At 43.7% G+C, this 24,732-nt stretch overlaps 2 protein-coding genes across 3 annotated transcripts in view; one reads left to right on the top strand and one right to left on the bottom strand.

Moving 5' to 3' along the window:
* Positions 1–11,073, top strand: part of DHX36 (DEAH-box helicase 36) — a 48,897-nt gene extending 37,824 nt beyond the window's left edge. The window contains exons 20-25 of one of the 2 annotated variants that reach the window (XM_073674755.1): positions 1,490–1,573; positions 1,672–1,771; positions 1,845–1,935; positions 3,395–3,515; positions 5,313–5,465; positions 9,426–11,073. In XM_073674755.1, coding sequence (XP_073530856.1) covers positions 1,490–1,573; positions 1,672–1,771; positions 1,845–1,935; positions 3,395–3,515; positions 5,313–5,465; positions 9,426–9,608 — 732 coding nt within the window. In that variant the 3' untranslated portion in view covers positions 9,609–11,073. The remainder of the gene's footprint in view (positions 1–1,489; positions 1,574–1,671; positions 1,772–1,844; positions 1,936–3,394; positions 3,516–5,312; positions 5,466–9,425) is intronic. The other variant, XM_073674754.1, reaches the window with a different exon arrangement.
* Positions 11,074–14,980: 3,907 nt separating this feature from the next.
* Positions 14,981–24,732, bottom strand: part of ARHGEF26 (Rho guanine nucleotide exchange factor 26) — a 160,576-nt gene continuing 150,824 nt past the window's right edge. Inside the window, exons 14-15 of the mRNA XM_073674753.1 lie at positions 19,818–19,922; positions 14,981–17,484 (exon numbers count right to left, since the gene is read on the bottom strand). Coding sequence (XP_073530854.1) covers positions 17,342–17,484; positions 19,818–19,922 — 248 coding nt within the window. The 3' untranslated portion in view covers positions 14,981–17,341. The remainder of the gene's footprint in view (positions 17,485–19,817; positions 19,923–24,732) is intronic.

Genomic DNA, 24,732 nt, shown 5'->3' with positions numbered 1-24,732 from the left:
CGGGGAGTCGCTGTCTCTGGGCGGGGAGTCGCTGTCTCTGGGCGGGGAGTCGCTGTCTCTGGGCGGGGAGTCGCTGTCTCTGGGCGGGGAGTCGCTGTCTCTGGGCGGGGAGGCGCTGTCTCTGGGCGGGGAGGCGCTGTCTCTGGGCGGGGAGGCGCTGTCTCTGGGCGGGGAGGCGCTGTCTCTGGGCGTGGAGGCGCTGTCTCTGGGCGTGGAGGCGCTGTCTCTGGGCGTGGAGGCGCTGTCTCTGGGCGTGGAGGCGCTGTCTCTGGGCGTGGAGGCGCTGTCTCTGGGCGTGGAGGCGCTGTCTCTGGGCGTGGAGGCGCTGTCTCTGGGCGTGGAGGCGCTGTCTCTGGGCGTGGAGGCGCTGTCTCTGGGCGGGGAGGCGCTGTCTCTGGGCGGGGAGGCGCTGTCTCTGGGCGGGGAGTCGCTGTCTCTGGGCGGGGAGTCGCTGTCTCTGGGCGGGGAGTCGCTGTCTCTGGGCGGGGAGTCGCTGTCTCTGGGCGGGGAGTCGCTGTCTCTGGGCGGGGAGTCGCTGTCTCTGGGCGGGGAGTCGCTGTCTCTGGGCGGGGAGGCGCGGTCTCTGGGCGGGGAGGCGCGGTCTCTGGGCGGGGAGGCGGGGTCTCTGGGTGGGCGTGATCCTGCAAAACGAACTTATGCTAAAAGATGGGTTCACTTATTGCTTTAGGTTTACATGTGGTGTGTGCACTGGGAGTGCTCCAACAAGTACATCTTATAGGGTCCTATTTACCCAATTCATGCCAAAGTGGGTGGAAGGTTTTTATTTCACTTTTTCTGAAACGTGACATGCGTCCGTACATTAATTCTGAGTTAATATCTGCCTTTTTAGTTATAACTTGCCTCTTTTTGAAAATGTTAAGGAATATGACAGTTTTCAGAGTCATGCAGGCTAAGGCTTTGTTCACACATCCCATTTTGAGTTCTGTTTTTATGTTTCATTTTAGGAACTGAGAAAATGAATTGATGTGGAAAATGGATCTGTGACGAAACAAAACCAGATGTTGTTCTTCTGTTTAGATCAATCTTGTAACAGATCCGTGATCCACATGAAATCCATTTCTCTGTTCCTAAAATGTAACAGAACTGACAATCACCGAAAATAACAAATAAATGTTCACTTTTTTTTCCTTTAACTCCTAAGTGTACTTGTTCCGTTTTGACATAGGCAGCACGGTGGCTCAGTGGTTAGCACTGCAGCCTTGCAGCGCTGGGGTACTGGATTTGAATCCCACCAAGCACAACATCTGCAAGGAGTTTGTATGTTCTCCCTGTGTTCACGTGGGTTTCCTCCAACACTCCAAAGACATACTGATAGGGAATGTAGATTATGAGCCCCAATGGGGACAGAGATGATAAAGTCTGTAATGTGCTGTGGAATTAATGGCTCTATATAAGTGAGTAAAATAAATAAACATAGATGTCTTCTATAATTTCTGTGTGTATAACTCTTGCCTTTCTCTTTTCTTAGGGCTGGGAGAAAGCAAAACAGTGGGGTCCACGAGCAGAAAGGGAGTACTGCTGGGAGTACTTCTTGTCCTCCAATACCCTGAAGGTAATCTGGGCTGTCCGTGTCTAATAGCCCTCTGATTTATTGTACAACGCTTCTGTGCCTAGCCCTGATATTGCTGTAAGAGACGCTTTGTTCCCCAGATGTTGGGAGACATGAAGGGACAGTTTGCGGAGCATCTGCTCGGAGCTGGCTTTGTGAGCAGCAGGAACCCAAAAGATCCGAAATCCAACATCAATTCAGGTAGAACATGAATCTTACATGGCCGCCTGTTCTGGGGGTTGCAGTTATATTACAAAGGTTATTCTTTCTCTAGATAACGAGAAGCTCATTAAGGCTGTAATCTGCGCTGGATTGTACCCAAAAGTAGCAAAGATTCGTGTTAGCCAGAAAAGGAAAAGACCAGGGTAAGTAGTGAATATACAAGGCAATAACTTCAGGGATATAATGGAAATATTACTTTCCGTTTTTGACTTTTATATGTTTTTGTATGGCACCTTGTGAGTTACTTGTGGAGCATAATACTGGTTGGTCTACATATGATATTGGAGACAAGTTTCTAAAAATCTGTGCTCAGTTTACAGCATCATCACCGCTAGCACAAACTACAGCTGCCCCCCACAGCCCACATCCTTTATATACAAATGACATTACGGCAAAGGGGGACACAATTTAATTAATATTTTAGTTTTAATTTGTGCTATTAAGAAATAATTGAAAAAAATGTGAAAACACATTTATTTTTTCATTTTAGCCTGTTTTCACAAAAAAAAAAAATACTAAATATATATACAAAATGGCATTAAAAGCTCCACACGTCTTGAGAAAAGATTATTTAAAGTGGTTTCAGCAAACGTCACCTCTTAGCCTCGGCTAGGATTTAAGAAAAAACAGAGCTTTGCTTGCCCTCGCTGACCTCAGTGCTGCGTCTCTGCCGCTGGCTCGGTCTCTGGCTGCAGCAGTGATGTCAGGTCGACGGCGCTAAGTGGCTCTGCCAATGTAGACCACGTTGGCCACTGATCTGAGTGCTTGGCTACCGAGCTATCGACATGACTGCAGAAAATAGATGAGAAGCAGCAATGGCCCCAGGGACGGCAAGTAAAGCTGTTGGTTTTTTTAAAACCCTAAATGAGCTTATGGGATAAAGTGTGCTGAAAGCGGACAACCCCCTTAAATAACTGAATGAGAAAAACAATTATAGCCTATAATCCTAAGTGTACTTAAAAACCCTAAACTGTCTAGTTCAGTCCTCACACTCCCTGCTTATGACCAGTTAGAGAAGGTGTTTCATGAAGACTTTCTTGAGCGACCAGCAGAAATATGGCCGACCTTCCATACCCCCTAACTGTGGTCATCCAATATAAAAAAAACCCCTCAGCGATGGTTCCTCCAAATGGAAACTAACACGTTTAAAAAGATTACATTAAAGGGGTGTTTCCATCTCCCAGGATGTGCCATGAAGGTGTAAGACACGCGAGTCCCTCATCTAAGCCGCCATTAGTGGAGATGTGGTCAGAATCCCCTTACAAGCGTGGCACCAGAGCAGAGACGGTTGTACTAGTGGGGTCCGCATCTACCCTGCTGTTATGAATGAGATGGTAATACCCCTCTAAGGTCATTGCAAAATCCAAGATACACATAAACATAGAAACAAAGCAGACGTGGTAGGGCACTTTTTTTTTAATATGTATTGAATCCCCTTTATATTGGATGACTACATTGATATAACTAATATACTAATATATTAGGGATTTCAATAGAAGGCTGAATGTTATCCGTCTCAAACAATCGTGATTATGGTAACGGAAAACACATTTATTTCTATAGTAAAATCTTATTTTCCAAATTTAATGTGACTTTCTATAGGGTAAAGGTCTCTACAAAGGCAGACGGCGGCGTCAGCATTCACCCCAAATCTGTCAACGTAGAAGAGCGAGAGTTTCAGCACCACTGGCTGGTCTATCACCTGAAAATGAAAACTAGCAGTGTAAGTGTCACCCTGCAGTATACGGAGCCGACATAGTGTGGCATAACCGCGTACTGTGGTGGAGTATGGAGCTGCTGTGCCAACCTTGTCATCTAATGGTAATGTTCTGGTTATACTGGGTGCGATTAGGAACACCAACCCCCACTTTATCTAACACCTTAGGTAAGATTGGATTTGCAGGAGTCACTATTCCTTAGTTTTGGTAATTGCAGATGTTTTAGCATAAATGCTCATTTCTGTGCTGCCATTACAATCTGTATTCTATGGCCTACACCAATGATGGCACCCGGTGGTAGTGTAAAGCTGTGGTCTCTGACCCGAGTTTCCACAGACTGGTTCCCAGTACATGACTGGACTAGTTTCCAGGTCACATGTTGGAGACCCCTGGTGTGATCTTATACAGGGTAGATGCTCAGGCCGCGCTGCCGGCTAACCTGTGATAGACTGGGTTATGGGATAAGCTGGAACTTTATCCATCTTTAATGCTGTGTAATGTTATTATTTTTTATTTTCTTAAGGATTTCAATCTCTCACAAAACAAATGAAATAAAATATGGTGACGTTAGAAAATATGTCCACAGGCTGCAATCCACATCACCACCACTGGGTGGCAGCACATAGGCACATACAGTACAGTACAGGCATCCGACTGAGGCTAATAGTTGTGAAATGTGTAATTCTTATAGTCACCAATCTGGGGCCCTTCTATCTAATAATTGAGCAGGCTGCCCCAGACTGGTGATGATAAGTTATTGCCCAAAGTGAGCAGAACACTCCCTAATGTTCCCCAGGAAGGGTCTGACTTTCTACCAAAAGTTGGGCCTGACCTTTCAGGCTGTCGGATCTTGGTGTGCACAGTGGCCTACCTCAGCTCCTATTGTAGTCTGAGTAAGAGACCTGATGTATTATTGTATACGCACTATTTGCCCTAACCCAGCGCTGCATAACTGCCTCAGAGCCGATACCGTTCTGTAACCGCTTCATAAGGGACGCGCATCGCCAGGTTAGTGCAAAGAGCAGGTTCTCACAATGACACACGAGATCTTATGCGTTCCTTGTGAGTGGGGGATACCGGGGGGATCCAATAGCCTGGACGTTTTGGCCTGACTTTTGGTAGAAGCCGGGCTGTGGGGTATTAGGCTTCCTTCTGCGTACTTTTGAAAATTAAATTATATTCCAAAAAATCCTAACCCTTTTATTAGAGGGGTTCTCGTTTTTGGGATAATTTTTTTTATATACATTTATTTGGGCTAAAAATATTTTTTTTTTGCAATTAGGTTTTCGTAAAAGTTTTGCACCGTTTTGCTTTTACAGACTGTTTGTTTCTATGCACATTAAACTTCAATATCATCTGAGAGGAGCTCAGAAAAAGACAGTTAATATAGTAGCAAACTCCACATCAGACCATCATAGCGAGCTGACTGACAGATTCTCAGTTACCTCATTCTGCCTCCAGCAATAGACAGTATAACGCTATAAAGAGCAAATGGTGCAAAATTTTTATTGAAACCCAATTGCAAAAAGGATTTTTAGCCCAATTACATGCACTTATGTATAAAAATATATGAAAAAGAAAATTGTTCCCAAAGATGGACACCCCTTTTAAATAAAAATTGCAGCCCAGATTGGAGATGGATCTTTAAAGCTGGTGATCTTGTGCCATACATACATCTTAAGATGTGTTAAGCCAAAAGGAGCGGTAAGAGATGACACACTTTCCCCCAATATTCCAGAACACGGCTTCCCAGCTCTTTGCTGTTTCTCCACTTACTGTTCCTAATTGCCATCTCCGTACAGATCTACCTGTATGACTGCACCGAGGTCTCTCCATATTCCCTGCTTTTCTTTGGAGGAGATATTTCCATTCAGAAGGACCAAGACCAGGACACTATTGCAGTTGATGAATGGATTGTCTTCCAGTCGCCCGCTCGTATTGCTAATTTAGTTAAGGTAATTAAAAACCCCACAACTACATACATTGTACCACAGCCACTATTTACATACACTGTATATGTTAGTTTATTTTGAGAACTCGATGCGGAAATTGTTAAAAATATGAAACCATGAACAAATGTTTTTTAATGTTGTAGGGTTGAAGGCAGATTTGTCCATGGAGTGCAGCCTATAACCTGACATGTTAATCCAGAGGAATGTAATGAGGCAGATGATGATGATTGCCCCATATTGGCTGAAAAATTCCTTCCTGACTCTACATATGTCAATCTGACTAGTTCCCTGGATCAACGCCCATCACAAAATCTAGTGCCTGTAATATATTTATTAAGAAAGGCATCCAGGCCTCCTTGTACTTGTTTAGTGACTCAATCATTACAATATGTTCATTTAGCTATACAGTCATGGCAGCGGCATATGAGATCCTACGATAGACTGCTCTATCGTTCTCCATGCTACATTGCTAGGTTGTCTATGCTGGCTCCTGCTAGGTTGTCTATGCTGGTTCCTGCTAGGTTGTCTATGCTGGCTCCTGCTAGGTTGTCTATGCTGGTTCCTGCTAGGTTGTCTATGCTGGTTCCTGCTAGGTTGTCTATGCTGGCTCCTGCTAGGTTGTCTATGCTGGCTCCTGCTAGGTTGTCTATGCTGGTTCCTGCTAGGTTGTCTATGCTGGTTCCTGCTAGGTAGTCTATGCTGGTTCCTGCTAGGTAGTCTATGCTGGTTCCTGCTAGGTAGTCTATGCTGGTTCCTGCTAGGTAGTCTATGCTGGTTCCTGCTAGGTTGTCTATGCTGGTTCCTGCTAGGTTGTCTATGCTGGTTCCTGCTAGGTAGTCTATGCTGGTTCCTGCTAGGTTGTCTATGCTGGTTCCTGCTAGGTAGTCTATGCTGGTTCCTGCTAGGTTGTCTATGCTGGTTCCTGCTAGGTAGTCTATGCTGGTTCCTGCTAGGTAGTCTATGCTGGTTCCTGCTAGGTAGTCTATGCTGGTTCCTGCTAGGTAGTCTATGCTGGTTCCTGCTAGGTAGTCTATGCTGGTTCCTGCTAGGTAGTCTATGCTGGTTCCTGCTAGGTAGTCTATGCTGGTTCCTGCTAGGTAGTCTATGCTGGTTCCTGCTAGGTAGTCTATGCTGGTTCCTGCTAGGTAGTCTATGCTGGTTCCTGCTAGGTAGTCTATGCTGGTTCCTGCTCAGCTGTAATATTTCCATGACTATAAAATGCTTTAGTAGAAAACAGTGGGAAAACTGTAAAGTTCCTACTTTAAAGGGACTCTGTCAGCACAGAGTGACTGAACACACCAAGTACAGGCGCTCGGTGCTCGCTTGGCTTGGCCAAACATATAAATGCACCGTCACATATATTTGTTTTCCATCTATCTCTGTCCTACTATGGCTTTATAAAGTCAGAGATTTCAATCAAAAAAGAGTGGGAGGGTGGAGATAGAGGGGGGAAAAAGCAAGTGGAAGGTGCACTAAATCCCTTCAGATTTTTAGTTTTTTGCTCCCCTTCTTCCCAGAGCCATAACTTTTTTATTTTTCTGTAAATATGGCCATGTGAGGGATTATTTTTTGTAGGACAAGTTGTACTTTTGAGCGACACCATTAATTTTACCATATCGTGTACTGGAAAACGGGTAAAAAATTCCAAATGTGGTGAAATTGCAAAAAAAAAAAGGCACTTCCACAATTGTTTTTTGACCTTTTTTTTTTATCATGTTCACTAAATGCTAAAACTGACGTGGTAATATGATTCCTCAGGTCATTAGAAGTACACAGATACCAAAACATGTATAGGTTCATTTTTATTTAAGTGGTGAAAAGAAAATCTAAAGTTTCTAAGAGAAAACAAATAAAATGTCGCCATTTTCCAAGACGCGTAGCGTCTCCATTTTTCTGGGGCTGGGTGAGGGCTTATTTTTTCCGTGCCAAGCTGAAGTTTATATTGATACCATCTTTGGGTAGATACGATGTTTTGATTGCCTCTTATTGCATTTTATTACAATGTTGCGGCAACCAAAAAACGTAATTTTGACTTTTTGATTTTTTTTCTCATTACGCTGTTTACCGATCAGATTAATTTATTTTATATTTTGATAGATCGGGCGTTTCTGAACGCAGCAATACCAAATATGTATATTTTTTTCTCTACTTTTTACTGCCTTCAATAGTCTCCATGGGAGAGTAGAAACTGATATTGTCTGATCGCTTGTGCTACACGTAGCTGGGCTTCAGTCTTCTGCAGACCCCCGGTTGTTATGCCAACCTATCGGCGCCCCACGATCATGTGACTGGGGCACCGATGGGTGGGGTTTGACAGCACCCATTGGCGCTCATTGACAGTGGCATTTAACATGTTAGCACCCGCTTGTGGATCGCGATTCCACCCGCGGCTGTTAAGGACACATGACAGCGGATCAAAACATGGTCCCCCACAGGTCATGTTTTCAGGATTTCCTTAGTATTGCACTGGTAATAAAGGTCATCAAGGCATCAGGAATTCTCTCACCTGTGCAACACTATGGAAATCCTGAGAACACGACCTGCTGGCGGCCGTTAGGAGTTTGGGAAACACTGCTTTAGAACTGTTTCACACGTCAGTGTTTCCAGTATGTGTGGTTTCCACACACACTGGAAACATTGACACACACAGACCCATTCAAATGAATGGGTCTGTGCACATGTCAGTGTGTTTCCACGGACCGTGTGTCCCGTTTGCTCCACACGCTGACATGTCTGTTTCTTTGCAGATGCACGGTTCACAAAACGTCCCACACCTATGACAACCGTGTGTCATCCATGTGACACGTACCGGCGCCATGGGGCACTGTTCCCAAGCGCCGCTGCTGAACGCTGCCTAATCATGGTTCCCTGCAGGCGCTGCGATCAGTACCAGCAGGGACAATGATGAGGGTAGTAGTATTCTGCTCCCGCAGTGTTCCTGTGTAAAAATAAGAATGAAATAATAAAATCCTTATACTCACCTGTCCGGAGATGTCCCCCACTGTAATCCTCTGACCGATGACGCCGGGGAGAATGAGCCGCTCCAGCCAGCAGCTCCGGAGCTGCGCTCAGTGAGTGACAGGACACTGTTCCTGAGCTCAGCTCCGGGGCCTGCTCGCTGGAGCGGTTCATTCTCCCCAGCGTCAGCGGTCAGAGGATTACAGCAGGGGGCATCTCCGGACAGGTGAGCATAATGATTTTATTATTTTATTCTTATTTTTACAGGTGGACACTGCGGAAGCAGACACTACTACCCTCATCATTGTCCCTGCTGGAGCTGATCGCAGCGCCGACAGGAACCATGATGAGGGCAGCATTCAGCACCCAGCGCTTGGGAACAGCTCTAACTGTACACTGATTCCCAGGCGCCGGTACGTGTGATCCTGATGCGGCACACGGTTGCCACACTTGTGACACACACGGGACACGGATATCTCCGGTACCGGAAATATACGGACTTGTGAAACCGGCCTTAAAGTAAGATTTTTTTATTTTTTGGAGAAATGTTGCCGTCCATGATGGTAACCCAAAGATTAAACTTTTTATGTTTTTTTTTCCCGGCTGCAGTTTGTTTTTTTCAAAAAACAACTGTTATTCACTCACCCTCCCCGTATGCAGTACCCAGTTTCTGCAACTGCTCCTGGGATGTGTTATTGTCTGCTGTCCTGACATCACATCAATAGCACTGCAGCCAATCACTAAGCTCAGTGACTCAGCCCAAGTTGATGACATGAGCTGTTGAGCTCACTGATTCGCTGCAGTGCTGTTGACGTAATGGTGCTACAGACAATAACACTGAGAGCAGCAGCGGAGACTCTGTGCTGGACCCGGGGAGGGAGAGTGAAGCACGTGTTTTTTTTTACTTATCGTATTTACAAACTGCAGCCAAGGGCAAAGGGGTTTTCTGATCCCTTTAAGCAACGGAATCATTCTAACTGGCGGATAATCATTACTGTATTGTAGGATTTAAAGACAGAGTTGGATTCACTTTTAAAGGAGAAGATAGAAAAGCCGCAGCCTGTAGACTGGAATGACACCAGCTCCAGAGACTGTGCTGTGCTGTCAGCCATCATTGACCTGATAACCACACAGGAGAGTGGGCAAGCCAAGGACTTTGATCCTTCGTTCCCAGGACGCCTGTTCTAGGTGGTGTGCGCCATCTTTACTGCTGTACATAGGACATTGCCGTGTCTGCCTCGTCTTCATTTCTATGTAAGTGTTGGTCAGTCTGGGCTGTTCCAGGCTCGGCCATTTGTGATGGAAACGTTTAAATAATTCGAACAAGAATTGAGCAGTTGTTAAATGCCAAAAGTTTGGGCAGGATGTCATTGTTTTTACTGTTATTTGTTATTATATAGGTTGCGTTAATGGCACTGATACTTCATATCTGCAAGGCCAGGTTTGTGAGCCAGTGTTTTATTTATGTTCTGCCTGTTCTGATGCCTGGCGAGCACTCCAGATCCCTAAACAACCAGTTAACACATTAGGCCATCTTTTCCTTTAATGCACAAATGAGATCACACTGGTGACACATGGACCATTTCTGATTTCCTGAAGAGAAGGGCTCTATAGGGAATTCAGACCCCTTGGGCACAGTGCTGAGATTTCACTAATATGGTCTCATGCATCTATGCCCAGAAAATGATTTTCACTGAATTTCCTTCTTAACAAAAATGCATGAGTTTTATTTTACAGATCTGAAATGAGCAGCAGAATGCATGAAACCTCTACAGATAATTCTCCTAAAGTGCTGGCTGGTAATTTTGCACCCTAAAACTACGAAAAGGTCCATTTACACTGTGCGATGTGCAGTGTTACTCTACCGCCATCTGGTAACATGTTTGCCAGACGTTTAATAGCCTGTAGATCTTCAGTGCACACAGGCTACCATTGTTCTTGGCTGCTGAGAACGATGATCTTTTGTGCAGCCCAAAAGATTATTTCACCTGATGAACAAGCCTTTACCTTGTTTGTTGGGTGATCGACAGTCTGTTTAGACTGCTGCACGATTTTCATGAAATCGAGCGTTCCTGATAATCGTGCAGTGTAAATGCACTTAAAGAAATGACCTTCCTCTAGGTCGTCCCCTAATTAATTGGTATTAGAATCACTCACTTCACAAGAGGAAAATCCAGGAAAAGCTCTGTAGGAAATTGCAGTAACCTGCAGGTTGTAAGTCAACGTCTATGTAATAGTCATTTGGATGGCTGTAACCGACATCTTAAGGGAACGGCCGCATAGGGAAAACACACACCAAATCGTGTGCAGATTTTTATTGCAGAGAGTCAAAGTCAATGGGATAAGTTGATACTGTGGATGTGAAATCCTCAGCGCTGGTCAGTTTATGCTGCAGATTTTCTCTGCAGTATAAGATTTTGTAAAAAAAAAAAAGTGCTGGTACTGTAATATGCAGCGGACTCTCCATAAGGAAAGTGCACTGCATTTCTGATCCGTGTGGGCGCCCTCTAACGGTCTTCTTATTCTTTCTCTGATAGAACAAATCTGATAACATGAAATAAAAGTTCTAGGTACTTGTCACCAGCAAAAGGGAACCTGTCAACAGCAAAAACCTTACTAACCTGCAGATATGCGGTTAATCTGCAGGTTAATAGTGTTACTAACCTGCCCGGCGCCTGCACTTAGCCGAATGCTGCAGGGAGAAAATTCACTTTATTTCCCCCGGCAGCAGAATTTGGTTTCAGTCACAGGGGAGGCGCCGGTTCAGTCATTGCTCTGAGAATACAGAGCGGCGGCTGTAACCGCACCCTCGGCCCTGACTGACGGCCAGCCCTAATGCAGAGCGAGTGTCAGACAGGGCCAGGGGCGCAGTTACAGCCGCCGCTCTGTATTCTGAGAGCGGTGACTGAACCAGCGCCGCCCCTGTAACTGAAACCGAATGCTGCTGGGGGGAATAAAGTTTATTTTCTCCCTGCAGCGTTCAGTTAAGTGCAGGCGCCGGGTGGGTCAGTAATACTATTAACCTGCAAATTAACCCCATATGTGTATGTTTATAGTGTTTTTGCTGGTGACAGGTTCCCCTTTAAATTACAGTAGATCCACAATGGGAGATTTGCCTCCATCTGCCCTCTTAGAATGTTATATACCGCACTGGCACTATACTACTGTAGTTGTGTTTATGCTGCCCCCTGCCATTCACAATATAGAAGTGCATCCTTAAAGGTGCTTGTAAGATGCAGAATGTAACATGTTTATTTATCTAGTGGATATAATGTTATAAGAGGCCAATTCCAGGGTCTGTCTCGCTGAAGACATTGATGACATTCCTTCAATGTCTCGTCGGTGGGATACATTTCAGCTGTAGTATGGGTGACCAAGAGGCGTCGCCAGTTTGACTAAATGGCCAACCGTGTAGCCCCCACCTCCCCCTTAAGAAAAAACCTTTCTAGTGCTACTGCCACAAGTTCTGCAGTGACACAACTTTTATTTTTTATTTATGTACGTTAATTACCTGCATCTAGGATGTGTTCCAGGTCCTGAGACTCCCACCAATCTCCCAAAAAACATGTGAGAAGTGTGCAGCTCGGGGGCCGGCGTGCACACAGCAGAGTACGGATTCAATAGTCATAGCCTCATGGGCTTTCTACTGAGCCTGTACTCTGCTCTGTTCACTCCTCAGTTGGTTTTTAGGAGATAGGACACAGAATCCCACCTAAACCCCCCCAATCTGCAGGCAATTAAGACACATAAATATAAAAAGTGTCCAGTGTTTAGTTCTTTAAGAAAAGCTGCACATAGAGAAGAAGGTGCAGCGAGATAAAGTAGTTTCCGCCTGTGTTGGTAAAATTCAAAGTTGTGACTTTATCTTAATATGTTCCTGTAGATATTACAGGTCAGGATCTGTTATCTGGATACAATAAAAATACATATTTTCTGGTTGATGGCTGCTTTGTCATTTTTCAGTGAATTCTGACACAGCTTTTAGTTAAGACGAGCGATTCCAGTCTTCCCAGTACCTGGATTCTGTGGTGTTCAGTGTTATGAATATAACTGGATAGTAAATCACAATGGAAAGATGTTGGTGCTGACATAGCCTCCTATTCTCAGCTACCTAGGGCGGCAAAACGGCACAGTGCTGTCCGCTTGCTACGACAACAGTCTGCTGCCCGGTAAGTATGGGGCATGGGTCCTATGCTAATGGATAGGACTTGGGCCACGTTCACACGTTCAGTATTTATAAGCCAAAACCAGGAGTGGAACAATCAGAGGAAAAGTATAATAGAAACACGTCACCACTTCTGTATTTATCACCCACTCCTGGTTTTGGCTTACAAATACTGATCAAAAAGTGAACATGTGAACATGGCCTTTTTTGCATGGTACTTTCAGGGCTTTGATTGGTTGTCTCAGTAACTGCTGCCCAGGATGCAGTGGGGTCCCTTACCTGGAGCAGCATTTTTAAGAAATATTCCCCTCAAATAGTTAAATAATATTTGGATTGTGAAAATGTACCTATTGTTTAAACTAGGTTTTTGTGTTATATGTATTTAAGAAAAAAAAATATATATTTTTTTCATATAACAATTTTTATGGGAAAAAAAATAAACTAGTAATCTTAAAATGTTCACCCTGGCCACTGGGGCTCAGGCTCAGTTCCTGTCCTTTCTGTAAGTGTTTGCACCGAGGCTCCATAGTATCAGAGGCAGGATTATGACAGGTGCTAACCTCTATACACAGCTGATGACACAGGATCCCCCAATCCCACTATGTGATGTCACCGCTGACCCTGCTCCCCTCCTGCCACAGTGACCTCTGCACACGCTCACTAGACACTTCACTACAAAAGAGTTGGGGGTCTGTTCATTGTGACTAATTTACATGTGTTTTTTTCCTTAAACAATAACTTACATTTTTTTTTAGACTATCATTTGTCAGTGTGAAAATTGCAAAGTTACTATTTTTAATACAAATTGTGCCATGTAAAAATAAAATACATAATGGTCTGATAGCTTCCCTGTAACAGTTGCCCACAGATACCAATACTGCTAAAAGAAATCACACTTACCCTCCCTTCTGCCAATGCTCTTTGCGGCTTACATTATACTGCAGCTAACGGTTTGGCTGTAACCATCACATCACTGGCTTCTGGTATTTTGCTGTACGCCACTGAGGTCAAGGACTGGCCATAAACAGTATACATACAGGGAAGTGTCATGGAAGCAGTATTAGAGTTGAGGATTAGTATAAATTCCAGCCATTACACTCGCAGCTCCTCCCTTTCTGGCAGATATGTATAGATACAGCCTAATGAGGAAAACTACAAATGTGCACTTAAAGGAAACCTGTCACATCAGCTCAGGCTCTCAGATTTAGAGTTAATCTGCAGGTCAATAATGTTAGAAAGGTGTCCAGTCACCTTACTGAATGTTTGGTTCCCCCTGAGAAAATGAACTTTATTCCTCTCGGATGCGGCTTGCATTTTCTCCCACCGGCCGCACTTTTACTACGGTGGCTGGGCAGCTTCCTCAAACTATTAACCTGCAGACTAACACTACATCTGCAGGTTAATTTTGTTATCTGATGTGACAGGTTCCCTTTAAATGGAGGTCTCCATATAAGCAAAATCACTTGTATTTTTAGTTCCTGGGAACATATGAACAGATTTCACTGATTGTGCAAATTTTGCATAGCAAAAAACAGATCTCTGTGGATGCAGATGCTTTTGAATAAATCTCTGGCCTAAGACTAGTGTACAAAATGCCGTTAGTGAATTTCCACAATACGTGCAGCTCATGCATAAGCTTTACTGAATGATTGTCATAGTGGATTTTAGCTCTGGAGGAGGTCTTGAAAATGGAACTGAACATTCAAAAAACTCTGCATAAATAGTACACGTAAATATAAGAAATGTCTTAGTATATCTATCTTATCTATGAAATCTGCTTCCTTTGCCTCCTGAACTTCTTAACCACTTTGAAAAAAAATAAAAAAATGGCTTCTAGGCTCACTGTGTTTTCATGTTACATTATACTCTAGGAAGAGTGGGAGAGACAGAGAAAGATCATGCTGAACTTTCAAACAAATTCTTTCTGTCCAGTGCTGGATTCACATCCTGCCTGCTCAGTACTGCAGTGTAATATCCTCCATGTTGCTTGTATGTGTGCACGTTTAAAAAAAGAAAAAAAAGTGCAAAGCAGAAATTCATCTTTGTATGCTGTCCTGTGTATGGGAGAGATCACCACTGATAAGTCTCCCCCACCAGCTCAGAGTGGATTGCAAATTACAGAGTGAGCCTGCAGAGGGGAAAACTAGTGAATAAGTAGGACACAAGTCACACAACGGCCTGCTATAGAGTTATTCTTCATGTACAGCAGATATCTTATCCTGAAAAGTTACGCGAAAGTACAATTACTATATAAGGGTAAGTTGTGTCCACAGTTAATGCAGAGTAACCACATCCCATTGTGATCTAATGTCCTCTTCAGTGTGCCCATTTCTGTTTTGGATAATTGAATTGACCGGGTCCATGGCAAAAAAAATAATTCACAACCACACGGTGCTGATATTTGACATTATTAACATCTTTTATGTACAGAGGCACATACGAGAAAACATTGCAGTATTAGAAATGGCATTAATTAGCGACAGGTCTCCAGTTTATCAGGAGCAGTAAGGCACGTGACGCTGGGCCCCGGGACGGGAGCGTGCTCGGATTAGAACATTTACTAGAACAGCACAAGACGCCTTGTAAACAATGTGGAACTCCTAGAAAGGGTTTGTAAAAAAACACAAGTCTTAGACTGTCCTGATGCTGGAAGGAAATACATGATAGGAGTTGTCATACAGCGAGAAGTAGTGTCACAAGTCTTACTATCATATATTGCAGTTATCACCAACACTTTATTCCTGCCCATCATGTACAATTGTTTCATGTGTTATAAGTTCATTGTTTTATTTTTAAAACTTATTCTAAGTGATGTAACCATAAAATACATATTTACTAAGAGGTCCCCTTTATAAGGGTACTATGTTACAAGGGGGTCACCGATTGCCACATGGTGATTGATTACGGTCGCCCACTAAGTTCCCATTTTTCAATGTTAAATCTCTAAGCTATTTTGCCTGTGGTCTGTAATCCCAGTGATGTCCTGTTTGCATGTGCGCTGCTATCAATTCATATATTCCTCTATAAATAATAAGTCACAATAAGAACTTCCAAAAGATAACAGCCCACATCAGCTGCAAAACAATCAGAAAAGGAGGTTGCTTGCCATTGTGACTGCTTGTTTTATAGCAGGCGTATATTTGATTTTCTCACTTTTGAAAATGTGCAAAGTTCAGTAAAGGGGCATGTGTCTTGTAATAAGTTTTCTAATAGGCTTTTCAATAAGGAAGATGAAACTCTGTGCCACTTATTAGAGATAACAATCCTAAGGGCTCACACACACCGGTGTATACATCAGATGAGTACTATCTGTTAGCGCGCAAGCCAATGTTATTCAATAGGGCTGTGCTGATGCTCGATTTTTTTTTTTACTGACAGACTGTGTGTGAAAAAATAGCAACATGATGTGATTCCACTCATTCAAGTCTATGGGTACGTGGAAAACATCGGACTGCACTCAGATGACATCAGAGTACAGTCCAATTTCCGTGCATTCACAGAATGGAGAAATTTTGTTCTCCATCTTCTCCTCATCCGAGAAAATCGGATCATACTATGCGGACACTGTGATCAAATTCTGATGAGATCTTGATCAGTGTCATTAGCATAATCGGATGAGAGAATCTACTGTTGTGTGAGTGAGCTCTAATATTGTCCCTTTATAGGACCATCACTTAGAATAAAAAGCCAAACCAGAAACTTAATTTAATGGGTTGATATTGTTTTTGCGGAAAATAAAACAGACATTTTTTTCTTATGTCATACACCCCCTATTTTACAGAGAATACTGCAAAATATTAAAGAGGTCATCCGCCTAAGGGTACAATTTTGTTTTTTTGCTTAGATGCATGCAGCTTTGATTAAAAATTATTATTTTTTTTTTGCAATATGGCTTCATTAAATTTTGCACCATTTGCCTTCTATAGCCTCTGCCTTGCTGGCTGTAGAATGAGTTAACTTAGTGTCCATCAGTGAGCTCATTCTGTTTATCCAATGGGAGTGCTTCTGACGCTTTTTCTCCTTTTGAGCTCCTCCCAGCTGATTTATGACCACATTTAACCATAGTTACGGTAAATGGGTTGTGAAATAAGGAGCCAGCGAAAGATAAATTTAATGAATCCAAATTGCAAAAATTATTTTAAGCCCCATTTACATGCGTTTAAGAAAAAGAATTGTCCCCAGATATGGCTAACCCCTGAGAATTTGCAAAGGGTAAGCTAAAAACAGACATGAAGGAATGGTCCCGATAAGGAAAATATAATGAATATGGTATTATGGCCACTCCGACTCATTCTGACATTGCTGCAGAACATGTCCGCCACATTGTAGTGGTGAAATGCATCGTGCTGCTCCAGCCTGTTAAAATCCACATTATATCAGCTCTGACATTAATCCAGAACATGGTCACAGCTCCGATGTCCACAGAGAGTAGTTCGCGTGGGCTCGAGCACTCGCTGCGTGCTATGCAGGATGATCCCATGGGCTGTGGGGTCTCCGTATCGTCCGCGTGCTTCTAGTCATTTCCTGCCGAGTTATGTTTGAAGATCTGAGAGTAAAAACTTTCACTTAAGAATTACAGAGATAAAAGAAGGTTAAAAACATGTGGAGTGATGAGCAGGGAGCTGTCATCCAGAAAGTGCAGCCACGTCCTGGGTAAGTCCTACACCCGTCACCGCTCCAGGTCCTTCTTACTTCACTACACAGTGCTGCTACTATAGTGCAAATCCAGCGGTAAGGACAATGTGAACATGCCCTTCTACACATTAGTTTCCAGTGCCAGCAGTCGCCCCATACGCTCCATGTTCTTCTCTATTGTAGCTTTGCATGTTATTTCTTTTGCGCACTCCAGGGGGAACCAGCCTCGCTCTCCATCCCTCAGCCTTTCACCCTCATACCATCCTGTGAAGCAAATGACAATAATGGAATTGTGTTATTAAAAAGAACTGAGGAGTAAGATGACGTGACGGATTTGTAATGTGGCACGGGGCGATAGCGGTGAGGTACTGGTCCCTTACGCCCCAGCACACGACATGAAGGTGGGGGTCCTGGCTGGGTGCGTGGGCTTCATTTATGGGGACGCTACATCCTTGCAGGCTGCATGATGCGATTACTTCGGTTGGCCAGGACCAGATGTTGGGAAGTTCAATGAGGAAGACCACCACTCAAAGATAACGCAACATTAACATGGTGGGAACTATATACAATAGATAGCGGGTACATAACTTCACGAACATTTTTTTCACAATACGGAGCATCTTCACACTCAATCTCTACCTCTTCAAGTTTACTTGTTTGTGCCTCACATTTCTCCGTCTTCACCACCACACTTCTACAGTTCAGTTATTGAGAGTCCTATTCTCAATTGTCCTCTTAAAGTACCACTCCAGCATTTGTTTTCAGCGCTGAAGTGACGCTTTAATTGTAAGTCCCCTGGTCACATACTCACCATCCGGCGTCTTCACAGTTTTTTGGCACCACACCAGTCCCGCGGCGCCATCTTGTGCCCGTAACCTTTGACTATCCGGAAGTCAGAAGTTACGTCACAAGCTCTCAAAACAAGTCTGAGAGTCAGAAGGAGGCTCTCAGACTTGTAATGTAAAGTGACCTCCATGAAACACTGGAGCTGCCCACAGGTCACTTTTCGCCGGAGACTGACGGGAGCGACGCTGGAAAATGAAGGCGGTGGCAGGTGAGTATCAGACAGGAGGCAGGGGAATTACATTTAAAGCAACACTCTAGCGGTACAATAATAAAAGAAACGCTGGAGTGGTGCTTTAAGTGGACTAGTTTGCCAATATGGCCAGTACTTGGCTTCTCAGCTTGCTGACGGCTTGGAACTCCTGCCCAGGGCACTTTCATCATCTCACATTCTCTGTTCCGTCCTGACCCATTACCTCTCTGAATTATAAACTCGGGGACGTACTTGCTATGAGTCCTGTCCCAGGACCCGTATCCGGTGCTTCACTCTGTCCTGTCACTTCTTTCTTTATTCCAGATCTCGCTCTCCTTTCACGTCACGGACACCCGTGTCAGGCGGCTCTACTGACTAGTCACACCTTAGAGCCCCACGTGTACCAGAAGCAAACCTATCTAACTTCCTGCCAGGAAACTGTCCTTGTCCCTTAACATCTCCCACTCTGGGTTAGTCCCAAATATTAACCCTACCTTCCCTACTGTCAGGCAATATACAACCCATCACTAATAACACATGTCACAATACACATTAAGATACATTATGTTAATACACATCTTAAAAGGGGGAACGTGGACAGCATATCCATCTCCTTATTCAGCGAGGAGGAGACAAAACAGTAAGAAAAAAGGCTGCTGGGTTACCCTCTAAAGGTATCCACACAGATTTTTTTACATGGAATTCTGCTGGTATTCCAGGCTATAGGCTCTGTAAGCCATGCCAAAAACCAATGCGATTTTGACAGCGACTTTAAAAAGTTACGTCACCTCAGTACTGCTGGAGTTGAATTGCTGACTTCATTAACAGCAACTTAATAAATGTAGCATCTCTCGAGTGGCTTGGACCTCCGTGAGCCACACCACGTCAAAGACTGGAGTAGCATTGCTGGAGAACTAAACACTGGCACACTTGATGACTGATGGGGCAGCCTGGCAACACCCACCTCCGCGCAGCCCATTTCACCAGAGCGGATTTAAACTGCCATGAAACCCAAGTCACAACATTTTAGCGCGAGAACATGTTGCACAAAAATGTAGAAACTTTTCAAAAAGCTTTGTTGTGTCGGCCTGCTGGGCTTCTGAATTTTACTGCACCCGCTCTCCAAATTTCCCCTTCAGTCAAGGGGGCACTTAACAGTGATTCCTTTCTATGGGGCATTTACTTTTCCCCCCACTGAGGCTGCCCAATCATAAGAAGGGGGACAAAAGTCCACAAAGTTGATCTAGTAAACCTGCTGCCACAAAGTCCTCCATATTTTTTTAGCTCTTTATAACTCCACTGATTGACAACTCTCTGCCTATCCACAGTGTACACAGAGAGCGTGTGGGCAGGGTTATACAGAGCTCAGCGTTCAGAGAACTGGTAGATCTGTTACAGATAAAACAGGGATTTTATCAAACGTGCAGCAAGCAGCCCAGTAAGTGACACTGCCGGAATCAGGATCTCTACCTCTACATCATGCTGCTCTCAGATGGGATAGCAGAAACCTGGTGACAGGTCCTCTTTAAGTACTGGTTTCCAGTTTGTTTTTTAAACTTACCATCATTAACTTTCTGGTAAATCAGGACGACATCAGCAACTTGCAGAGATAGCTCATCTGGCTGCTTGGCGGTATAGGTCCTGATAATCTCCACTTGTGTTAAAGCTACAATAAGGAAGAATAAAAAGAAAACTGACTTCAATTCATGTTAGAAAAACAAAATAGGAAACACATATATAGTCAAAGTATTGCACAAGGATTCAGTTTTCACGTCTACAGTACATCTGATAAGTCGGCTGATTATACATTATTATTATACATTATTCAAGTTTACCCTTTATGTACCTCAGTTGTATATATTCAGAAATTTTAATAAGGAAGCCGTGTAAAGAACAAACTACTTAGGGAACAGATGTTAGGTTTAACCATCCATATTGTTAAAGGGATTCTGCAGGGATTGAAAAAAAAACTGTCATTATGTATAAATTCCTAAATACCTTTCATTAGCATTTTACACTCGTTTGTGTAGGCAGGTAATCACTACAGTATTAATATGGCCGCCCTCGTTACACTGACAGAAAGCTGTCAGGAAGCTCCAATATACAGTGCTGGCCAAAAGTATTGGCACCCCTGCAATTTTGTCAGATAATACTCAGTTTCTTCCTGAAAATGATTGCAATCACAAATTCTTTGGTATTATTATCTTCATTTAATTTGTCTTCAATGAAAAAAACCACAAAAAGAATTGTCCTAAAGCCAAATTGGATACAATTCCACTCCAAACCTAAAAAAGGGGGTGGACAAAAGTATTGGCACTGTTTGAAAAATCATGTGATGCTTCTCTAATTCGTGTAATTAACAGCACCTGTAACTTACCTGTGGCACATAACAGGTGTTGGCAATAACTAAATCACACTTGCAGCCAGTTAACATGGATTAAAGTTGACTCAACCTCTGTCCTGTGTCCTTGTGTTTACCACATTGAGCATGGAGAAAAGAAAGAAGACCAAAGAACTGTCTGAGGACTTGAGAAACCAAATTGTGAGGAAGCATGAGCAATCTCAAGGCTACAAGTCCATCTCCAAAGACCTGAATGTTCCTGTGTCTTCCGTGCGCAGTGTCATCAAGAAGTTTAAAGCCCATGGCACTGTGGCTAACCTCCCTAGATGTGGACGGAAAAGAAAAATTGACGAGAGATTTCAACGCAAGATTGTGCGGATGGTGGATAAAGAACCTCGACTAACATCCAAACAAGTTCAAGCTGCCCTGCAGTCCGAGGGTACAACAGTGTCAACCCGTACTATCCTTCGGCGTCTGAATGAAAAGGGACTGTATGGTAGGATACCCAGGAAGACCCCACTTCTTACTCCGAGACATAAAAAAGCCAGGCTGGAGTTTGCCAAAACTTACCTGAGAAAGCCTAAAACGTTTTGGAAGAATGTTCTCTGGTCAGATGAGACAAAAGTAGAGCTTTTTGGGAAAAAGCATCAACATAGAGTGTACAGGAAAAAAAAGAGGCATTCAAAGAAAAGAACACGGTCCCTACAGTCAAACATGGCGGAGGTTCCCTGATGTTTTGGGGTTGCTTTGCTGCCTCTGGCCCTGGACTGCTTGACCGTGTGCATGGCATTATGAAGTCTGAAGACTACCAACAAATTTTGCCGCATGATGTAGGGCCCAGTGTGAGAAAGCTGGGTCTCCCTCAGAGGTCATGGGTCTTCCAGCAGGACAATGACCCAAACACACTTCCAAAAGCACTATAAAATGGTTTGAGAGAAAGCACTGGAGACTTCTAAGGTGGCCAGCAATGAGTCCAGACCTGAATCCCATAGAACACCTGTGGAGAGATCTCAAAATGGCAGTTTGGAGAAGGCACCCTTCAAATATCAGGGACCTGGAGCAGTTTGCCAAAGAAGAATGGTCTACAATTCCAGCAGAGCATTGTAAGAAACTCATTGATCGTTACCTGAAGCGGTTGTTCGAAGTTATTTTTGCTAAAGGTTGTGCAACCAAGTATTAGGCTGAGGGTGGCAATACTTTTGTCTGGCCCATTTTTGGAGTTTTGTGTGAAATGATCAATGATTTGATTTTTGCTTCATTCTCTTTTGTGTTTTTTCCTTGCAAGCAAATTAAATGAAGATAATAATACCAAAGAATTTGTGATTGCAATCATTTTCAGGAAAAAACTGAGTATTATCTGACAGAATTGCAGGGGTGCCAATACTTTTGGCCAGCACTGTATAACCTATAAACCATCAAGTTATCTGCAGGTCACACAGCAGAGCTTCCTACCGCACAGGCTGACAGCATGCGCTGCTTTGATGTTGTGACTGTTTTACATGTAGGCCAACAGTCTGTGTGTAAAGACGTTCATGTGAACGACCACATTGACTTGCATTGGGCCTTGTGCTACCCATTTTGCACATGTGCATTACGCAAACATTTAATACGCTCGTCTGAGCGAGTCCAATGGCTTTGTACCCACAGTTTGAGGAGTCTTTGAAGCTGAAACGGAGCAGAAACTCTCTAAATCTTCCTACAAAACTTGACATGTCCGCTCATTTTCCACTCTATAAATGTGTCATGTGTACAAATCCTTAGGCTCAGTTTTGGATATTAGACTGAGTTTTCTGATAAATTCTCAAAAATCACTTGGAAGCAAATGTGAACAGATTATTAGATTTTTTTTCTTGAGGGGGTTTTGAAGAACGCCTGGTGGGGGGGGGGAGCACCTGTCACTTCTTAGAAGCGGATACTGACGGAAACCTCTCCAAACAAAAAATTGCCAAATCCAAAGAACACTTCAGTAAAAATTAAAAAAAAATTCTTCTAAAACCTCTTCAGTAAAAGAAAAACTCTGCCATTAAATTCCTTAAAGAGGTTGTCCACTTTTGCATTGATGACCTACTCTTAGGATAGGTCATCAATGTCTGATCGACCGGGGTCCAACACCCGACACCCCCTCCAATCAGTTGATATCAGTGCCGGTGCCGCCAGCCAGAAGTACTAACTTACCGAGCTGCTTCGTCTACTTGTAGTGGCCAAGGCTTGGTACTACACATCCTCCTCCTATTGATCTGAATAGGAGGCGGATGTGCAGTACCCGGTGGCAGCCACTATAAGTAGACGGCCAGCTCCACAAGTAAGCTTATTGGCGGGGGTGCCGGGTGTCAGACCCCAGCCGATCCGACATTGGTGACGTATCCTACGGATAGGCCATCAATGTACAAGTATAGGACAACCTCTTTAGGGATGTCTTCCTGCAGTGGATTCCACTTGAAAAACTCCTGGCTTTTGGATGCTTCCAAAACTCCATGTGAACATGATGATTGCCAATGCCTAACTTTTCCTTTGCACCAGTTTTGTCTCACGAAGGTCTGGAAGGGATGGAGGTCCATGAGTTATTAACAAGTTATTAAGACTTTAAAAGATCTCCTTTACACGTTGCATAAATTTACAGCTCATAAACTTACCAGCGGTGCAAATTTTTAAATCTACAGCATGTCAATTCTTTGTGTGGAATTCATTGAGGATTTCATGTAAGACATGGATTTTGCCATGGAAATGCTACAGAAAATCTACCCTAAGGAGAGGATCCCTGTGTCGTGCAAAGCCCTAGGCGTACCACACTATACACTTTTGCTATGAGTTTCCCTTTTATTATGCAGAAATTGTAATAAAATCTCCGTCCTCTTCACTAAACTAGCTGTGGGAAGTTGGACGCTGTAACAGGAAATCCCAGTGATGTCATAATGTGGGTTTCGTATGCACGGAAAAGCAGCTGGATTTACAAAGTCACAGGGATGTATGTCCCTGGCACAAAGCCCGCTTTACTAGAGCACATGTTCCATCTAAGTGCAGCGCCATGATAAACACACAAAGAAAAATCATGGCGTTCAGGTAATGCTATGTTCCATGCTGCAGTGTTTAATCTAATACATTGAATAATAATTTAATCAATATAAAGGAATTTATTTTTGTGTCTCTAAGTTAATATTAAGATTCTATTGATACAGAGTCTATACGACTGAAAAAAGACAAATATCCATAAAGTTTAAAAAAAATATGAGAAAGGACAAAAGAGCTAATTTCCAGCCCTACTGGTTCCCAATTGTCGATCCACTGAATTAAACATTCAGAAAAAAACTTAGATAGGTTGTCCACTACTTTTTCATTGATGACTTTTTCATTGATGACCTATCCGGATTAGTGTTGAGCGAATTTGTTCGTCATTTCAAATTCGTGTTCGTGTTCGGGGTTCTGGCTTGTTAGCGCCAAAAAAAAATCGGCTCTGCCCATGAACATCCCTGATTTGCCACGCTGTCACGCAGATCACATCAGTTCCGGCCGGAACTGCTCGATTGAGGAGCTGCTCAGTCTTGTGATAGTGGCGACGGCAGGGTACTACACATCCGCTTCCTATTCAAATCAATAGTTGGTGGATGTGCAGTACCCTGCCGCCGCCACTATCAGAAGATGGAGCAGCTCTGCAATCGAGCTGTCTTGGCCGCCGGCAGCAGCTGGCACCTAGAGCAGCTCTATGGCAGGGCTGCCTGGTGTTGAACCCCGACCGATCAGACATTGATGACCTAGTGTTCTTCTGTGCAGGTGCTTGCGAGTCACTGCTGGTGCCTGCGCACAAGATCACTGAATAGTGTATTCCGTGATCTTCTGCACAGGCGAGTGACGGCAGATGGTGGCAGGGAGTGCAGGGCGCAGGGTACTGGGACACGCAGGGGAGGGGGGAGATATTATAATGAAGACAGGAAACGAGGATTTCCTTCGGGCTCAGGGCCTAGAGAAATCATTAACATAAATATAAAAAAAAAAAATGTCATAATAAGGCCATTAATATGGGGCATACAGGTAGGACTAGATTAACATTTCTATCACCTGTATGCCCATATTAATAGGTTATATACGTCCAGGGGGTGACCGATTCCCTTGAATGACTTTATTTATAGGATTTATCAGC

Source organism: Phyllobates terribilis, unplaced genomic scaffold (assembly GCF_046119375.1).
Source record: "Phyllobates terribilis strain yellow unplaced genomic scaffold, ASM4611937v1 Scaffold_3__8_contigs__length_932513732, whole genome shotgun sequence".
Classification (NCBI taxonomy): domain Eukaryota; kingdom Metazoa; phylum Chordata; class Amphibia; order Anura; family Dendrobatidae; genus Phyllobates; species Phyllobates terribilis.
This window is presented reverse-complemented; position numbering and strand designations above follow the sequence as displayed.